The sequence below is a fragment of the Culex quinquefasciatus genome, chromosome 2 (assembly GCF_015732765.1).
Source record: "Culex quinquefasciatus strain JHB chromosome 2, VPISU_Cqui_1.0_pri_paternal, whole genome shotgun sequence".
Classification (NCBI taxonomy): Eukaryota; Metazoa; Arthropoda; class Insecta; order Diptera; family Culicidae; genus Culex; species Culex quinquefasciatus.
Genome location: NC_051862.1, coordinates 85,682,344 through 85,689,662, shown reverse-complemented (window position 1 = coordinate 85,689,662; position 7,319 = coordinate 85,682,344). Strand labels below are relative to the sequence as shown.

General features: G+C 43.4%; 1 protein-coding gene across 1 annotated transcript; it reads left to right on the top strand.

Annotated features, from left to right (window-relative positions):
* Positions 1-4,008: 4,008 nt before the first annotated feature.
* LOC6046817 (G patch domain-containing protein 1 homolog) lies at positions 4,009-6,795 on the top strand. The gene is made up of 2 exons (XM_001863921.2): positions 4,009-4,179; positions 4,240-6,795. The coding sequence occupies exons 1-2, from the start codon at positions 4,119-4,121 to the stop codon at positions 6,771-6,773; spliced, it is 2,595 nt and encodes an 864-aa protein (XP_001863956.2). The 5' UTR covers positions 4,009-4,118; the 3' UTR covers positions 6,774-6,795.
* Positions 6,796-7,319: the final 524 nt, after the last annotated feature.

Sequence of the window (7,319 nt, the reverse complement as noted above, 5' to 3'; positions counted from 1 at the left end):
ATTCATAAATTGCAGAAAATTGAGACAGGAGATGAGTTGTATAAAAAAATGGTGGAACATAACAATGATGGAGTGAAGTATATGATACAAGGCAAAGAATGGTTATGATGCTAAATTATATTACTTGGAATAGTTTCTGTTTGTTCAGTCAGAAGAAAAAACTTCTCAACCGGAAAAATATATATCAAAACTGACAATTAAGGCAAGACATCCAAATACAATTCTCGGATCTAATGGAAAGGAACAAGTATGGCAAAATGATGAAACATGATCTGTACACTACAATCAGATCTTATGGAATGGAATGAAAAGTTTCGATTGAGGTCCACGAAAATTTTATCGACTGCAGAACACAAAAAGGACTAACGCAGATCTCTATGCAATAAGAAAAAGCATCAAGGAAAGGACAAGAAGGAAAATGTATCAAATAATGTTTGGCAGAATTGATCCACTATAGTCAAATCAACAAAGTCAAATGTCTCAATCTATGTGGTTTATTGAATGTTTTCAAGTTTCAAACCAAAAGTCAAGTGAAGAACAACATCGACGAATTATCAAGCCAGCTATTTTATCAATTATATCAACGCAGAGGAGACAACAGAACGTGAACAACAATTATATTTAGTACTCAGATATTCAAAAACATATTTTTCTAAATTAACACTTATCAAGAACCAGCGTTAGGCTTACAGTAGATGATTATCTTAGCAGACAAACATCTAGCTGGGTAGTGTAAGGGTATGTAGCGACCCTCAGTTAATCAGAATATAAATTTAGATTTTTAGTTCGACCAACAGGGAAGAATTTGTCAGAAGTACATTGGTCTTTACAATCAGACGAAGTGCAACATCTTCAGATGCACTCATTAACACATGTTGACACGAGTCAAGTGTTATATTTCTAGGAGCACGTAGGTTAAGATATAAATAAACACAGTAGGAGGATGGAAGGAAAAGCACAAAGCGAAAACAGAAGGGTCATGAACTCTGCCAGGATCCCTGCTGAGAATTTTCGAGCAGAAAGATTTCAAGATCAACGCGGTGTAGTCAAAACGCACGTGGCTGAGCTACTCCCGTAGAGATGAATATTGCGCATGCGTCTTGACTAAAAACGCTTCAGAGTATAAAAGCCTAAGTTAGATTTAGAATCAGGGAGTTGAAATTAGGAAAGAGTTAAGAGTGGGAGTTGAGAGTTGCAGTTGGGAGTTGGAGTTGATTATTCGGTGTAAGTGCTACGATGCACAGATTCAACCAAAATGCCACGGGGCATAGTGAAAAATGTTAAAATAAGATTAAGAAAAATCTAAGAATACATATTTTGGAGTTAAAGTGAAAATGGTGTCGTTCTGTGCTAAAGGAATAAAAATGAAAGAAATCCCAATGATATTAGAGACTAGGCTTACACAAGCTTACACAGCCGTTTTTGGAGGACGATGGTTTGCCACTCGAGTGTCCCGTCTGTTTGTCTGTGTCTCTACGGTACAACTGTACGCAGTAGGCCTGGCCGCTTTAACGCTGGTGATGTTTCAATGCATTCTGATGCAATGGCGCAACACAAATGTTAATAAATGACAAGAATAGTGCTAGAGGCGTAATCTAACCACAGAGAACAGATGTATATCATTGAACAAACAGCATTGAAAAACGTTGAAAAGAGCTAGGGTGTGCACCATCCGTCTAGATAGCGCCACTTCCAAAATCATGATGGCCTACAGTAGAGCAATTCCAGCTCAAATCAGGAATTTTTCTAGTACTTTTGTACCCGACCCTCTCCGATTTCAATGAAAGTTTTTAGACATGTTATCCTAGGCCTATATAAGCCATTTTTGTGTATATGGAGCCAAAAGTACTCGAAAATAACATTTGAGAAGGGCGTAAGGTATTTAAATATTTTTGTATTTTGCAATTTAAAAATTACTGTGTCTCGAAGCCATTGCGTCGTATCAAAAAGTGGTCCAAGACAAACTTGTAGGAAATTGGATGGGCTTTCTGAAAAAAATACACTGAAACAAAAATACACGTCACTTCTGTAAGATTTTTTGATTTTTAAGTCTAAAACTTAAATTTAAAGGTGTTGTCACGATTTTTTTTCGTTCAAAATTTTTGAGGAAATAGCCTAAGATGTTACCAAAAGACTGACGAAAAATGCAGGATGGTATGTCTCTCCTAAAAAAATACAAAAATCATTTACTAAAAATGGGTTTTTTGGTGGTTTTTGGCAATTTCTATATGACAGACTTGGTTTTTCAGTCTCGTAAATATTTTTACCGGAAAGCTCGTCCAATTTCCCATAAGTTTGCCTTTGACAGCATTTCAATTGGATGTAAGGGCTTACAGTTATAAGCTTAATTACATTGTTAATAACTGAAAAGAGAATATTTTTTTCAGTGTGGTAGAAACCTGGATAATAAATTAGCTTACGTAAATATCAAAACGAGTCAAATCAAAAAGCTGTCAAAGGCAAACTTATGGGAAATTGGACGAGCTTTCCGGTAAAAATATTTACGAGACCGAAAAACCAAGTCTGTCATATAGAAATTGCCAAAAACCACCAAAAAACCCATTTTTTCATCATTTTTATTTTTAAAACCGCTGTATCTTCCCAAGGATTGGACATAGGACAATGGTCAATATGGAGACTTTTATGTAAAATTGTCTGGAGAATCGATTCTCACTGTGGGTTTTTTAAAATTTTGACGTTTAGACCACTTTTCAAAAAAACAGTTTTAGTAAATGATTTTTGTATTTTTTTAGGAGAGACATACCATCCTGCATTTTTCGTCAGTCTTTTGGTAACATCTTAGGCTATTTCCTCAAAAATTTTGAACGAAAAAAAATCGTGACAACACCTTTAAATTTAAGTTTTAGACTTAAAAATCAAAAAATCTCATAGAAGTGGCGGGTATTTTTGTTTCAGTGTATTTTTTTCAGAAAGCCCATCTAATTTCCTACAAGTTTGTCTTGGACCACTTTTTGATACGACGCAATGGCTTCGAGACACAGTAATTTTTAAATTGCAAAATACAAAAATATTTAAATACCTTACGCCCTTCTCAAATGTTATTTTCGAGTACTTTTGGCTCCATATACACAAAAATGGCTTATATAGGCCTAGGATAACATGTCTAAAAACTTTCATTGAAATCGGAGAGGGTCGGGTACAAAAGTACCAGAAAAATTCCTGATTTGAGCTGGAATTGCTCAGTAGCAGAACGTTGGACCATCGAATCACTGCATAAAACATTCCGTACGAACGACATCAGACCAATGTCTGACTGTCCTTCATCAGAGGGTTGCAATTTTACGCGCCCTTGGTTGGTAATGTTTTGGTTTCATTATTATCCGCGCACCACCAAACCGAAGTGCGCAACACTTCTGTTGCGCGAAAAAATCTGTTGCGCCGAACAAAAATGTAGTGGTTTGTCGTTAGCGTGTACATCAGCCTGTGGCGCAACAGCTTTGACAGGTTGCGTTCGTATTTTGATTTTTGTCTGCTTTCACAATAAAATGGCAGGCTTAACATAGGCCTGAAAATTTATACAAGTGGATAAAATAGAACTGAAAAAGTGTAATGCTGATTCTCCGTGTAATCAAATGAGTAAAATAATCTAGTACCTCATTTACTGCCCATAATTGAAAATTCGGCTATTATGCCAAATCAAGTATTCCTAGAAAAACGCGTTTTAGTGTTGGTCCCAAAATCTCCGTCAAGGCAATTTCCCATATGAGTGGCATATTAGCCGTTTGGTTTTTCGCATCGGCAGCCAAGTCTAAACACTATTTTAGTGAAATTCAAGTTCCAGGAGATGCGTTGGAACATCCTCTACCGCCGGGTGCTAATATCTCGTTTTTGCCAAAAGTGGATATTAGCCGTTTTTTCAATGGTGGGCAGTTTAGAACATCTTTGCACTTTTAGCTCGCGATCCCCCTTTATTTATTTTTTCTCACGACGCCACTGAAACTGTTGTCACAGAAAGAAATGTCAAATTCTATTTTGCTGTCACCGCGATTTATTTACGTTTCTGTCCAAGTTTCTGTCACGGATTTTTGGCGAGTGAGTTGATCCCGTCGATCGCGGGTTTTGCACGATTTATTTGGTTAGAATTTAATTGAAATTCGATGGAAGAGGACGACGACACACTGTGCAAGTACGGCACGCCTTTGCCCACGTACGAACAAGGTAATTTCAATGTAATTGCTTTTTAAAGTGTAAACTAAATTCAAGCATAACTTTCCCCAGATGAAATCCCCGCCAAGAAACCCGTCTCCGTGGAGGACCAAATCGTGCTCGATGCCAACGGGAAGCGCCGCTTCCACGGTGCCTTCACCGGTGGCTTTTCCGCCGGCTACTGGAACACCGTCGGCTCGCAGGAGGGCTGGAAACCGGCGGAGTTTAAAAGTTCGCGCGCGGAAAAGGCCTCCGCGCGGGCGGCGCAGAATCCGATGGACTTTATGGACGACGAGGATCTGGGCGAGTTTGGTATCGCTCCGCAGCGCGTTCAGACGCGGGATGACTTTGCGGCGGCGGGATCGAGTAAGGGGGGGAAGAGGCGCGCTCCGGTTTGGAGCGGAGGACCGATTCCGGGTCAGCCGGTGCTGAAGGCGCTGTTGGAGCCGGCGCGCGAGAAGACCGCGGTGGCGATGCTGAAGCGGATGGGTTGGCGGGAGGGTCAGGGGATCGGGGAGCGGCAGAGTCGGGGGGAGAAGAAGAAGGCGAGGGAGCGCAACCGGAAGGAGACGTACGTGATGAAGATGTACGGGTGCGAGATTCCGGGGAGGGGGTCGCCGAAGGGGGTTGTTGAGGTCAGTGACTCGGAGAGTGACGAGTCGGAGGATTACGAGGTTTCGTTTGCGCCGGATGACTTTGATCCGCTGGTGGCGGCGATTAAGGACAATACCTTTGGGTTGGGATATTCTGGATTGGATCGAGGTTCGGGGAGTGGAGCTAAACGGTTTAATTTGTTTGAAACGCTTGAGATCGTTGACCGGAATAATAAGAAGCTGTCGATTCGTGGCCAGGCGTTTGGAGTGGGTGCCTTGGAGGACGATGATGAGGACATTTACGCGAAGGACGACATGTCCAGGTACGACTTTTCGCTGGAAGATCGAGCGAAGAAACCGGCTGCGATTAAATCGGCGGAGCAAGCTGGGGTTCTGGACGGATTTTGTGCCTCCAAGAAGACTGGGAAACAAATGAAGAAGGTGTTCAAAGTGAGAGTGCCGGAGAATTTCACACCGAGGAATTGGACGCAGCGAAAGAGTAGATTCGAGCCAATGGAAGAAGACAGAGCAGAGAGACACGCGGAACGGAATCAGTACAAGGTACAGGGACTGGGTCGGCATGATTTGAACCCGGAACAGCGCGGTCAAGCGTTAGGAGAAGTGCCGCTGCCGGTGATCAAAGAACCGCCCAAGAATCCGATCCTGGAAATGATCAATCAGCGGGCACAAAATTTCGTCGCTGGCGAAGTCATCAACTCAGACCAAGATAAACCGCCTTCCGTGGCCAAAAAGGACCCGCTCAAATTTGACCTGAAGGCAGAAACGTCCAACCTCGGTTCCACCCGCGAGGGATTCAAACCTTTCATAGCCGACCCGGACAAGCAGGAGCGTTACGAAAAGTTCCTCTCGTTCAAACCGTGCGAAAAGTACAAAACCAAGCAAGACTTCCTCGACTCACTGCAACCGCTCGGAATGTCCCCGTGGGACCGGGAACGTGAGTCCAAGGAGTTCGCCCAGGCGCAGCGTATGTACCGACCGCTGGACGGACTCATGTCGGATCGCTTCGTGACGGAATCCAACCTGATTGCGGAGAAGGAGGTCGCCGACGCCAACAAATCCGTCGAAGTCCGCGTCAAACGCACCCGCGGCCTCTGGAAGCCCCACAAGGACCTGTGCAAGCGGTTTAACGTGCCGGAACCGTTCGGCGGCATGCTGGAGGAGGAGAAAACCGTGTCAAAGACGAAATTCTCCGTTTTCGACTATCTGGAAGCGCCCGTCAACAGTCGGAAGGACTTTGTCACCCCGGTTGTAATTCCCAAGCAATTCGTCACCAAGGACGACGCGAAACCGGTCCGCGCAGCAGCCAAAGACTTTTTCGCACCACCACCTACTCCAACACCCCAGCAAGAACCTTCCACGAGTCGAGTCAAACCCGCGCCACCTCCTCCGAAAAAGCCCGAAAAGCTGACCCCCCTCGAGCAGCAAGTCCTCGACTCCGTAAACAAAAAGCCCGAAGAAAAGAAGGACCTCTTCAAGTCCATCTTTTGCAGCAGCGACGAAGAAGAGGACGCCAGCGATTCCCCGCCGGAACCCACCCCGTCAACCGAAGCGGACAAGCTCAAACTGGTGGAAAGTCTGGTGGCGATCAAACCCGCCAGCGAAGTCAACGTCCTCCGGAATAACTCTCCGCCGCGCGGCATTTTTGCGAGCATTTTCGACATCCAAAAGAGTGCGTCGGTGAATAGGCCGCAATCGGTCGATTCGTCGTCGAGTTCCGACGAGGAGGACGATGCGTACTATGGGCCGAAGTTGCCGCAGGGGGTGGGAGCGAGGGTGGCGAGTGCGAGCAAGGGTGAGGAAAGTGCGGCGCTGGATGCGCGGCTGAAGGAGATGATGCAGAAGGTGGGCTCACGGGATGTTGTTGAGGAGTGGGTTGAGAAGGGGAATAGTGGGTCATCGAGTAAGGGCAGGAAGAAGAAACATAAGGAGCATAAAAAGTCAAAAAAACATAAGAAAGAGAAAAAGAAACATAAGCATAAGGAAAGGAAATAAAAGTTGTTAATTTTGAAACACATTTTGTGATTTTTTTAAAACATTTTTTTTTGTTTTTTTCAAATGGCCGAAATTCGAAATATTTTGTAAATTATGTAGTTTGTATGATGGAAGAATAACTCTTGTAATGATTAATTAGTAGAGAATTGAAATCCTTTGCGAGAGTAACTATTTTCTCCGAAAAGAGACAGCTGTTAGTTGCATTGCACAGTGGTCCAGATTGCAAAATTAAGTGGAAAATTGATTTTCCGAAAAATTGTAAAGTTTTGGAGCTTTGGTGTCTTCTGAAGAGTTGTTGCAAATAGGCCCCCAAAACCAAAGCTGAAAACTCGATTTGCCAACTTCATTCGAGTAGAAGAAATTTGGTGCAAGGTTACGTTTACGTTTTTGCGCGATTGTCGTTCAAGAGCCAAACGACATGCGACACCTAGTGTTGAGTAGCAGAACAGAACGAAGAATGTCGATTGAAATTTCCGCCCTTTGAGGTTATGTATGCGAATTCTGTTTGGTTAAATTCCAGCGTTCAAAACAACTTTTGAGCAAAAA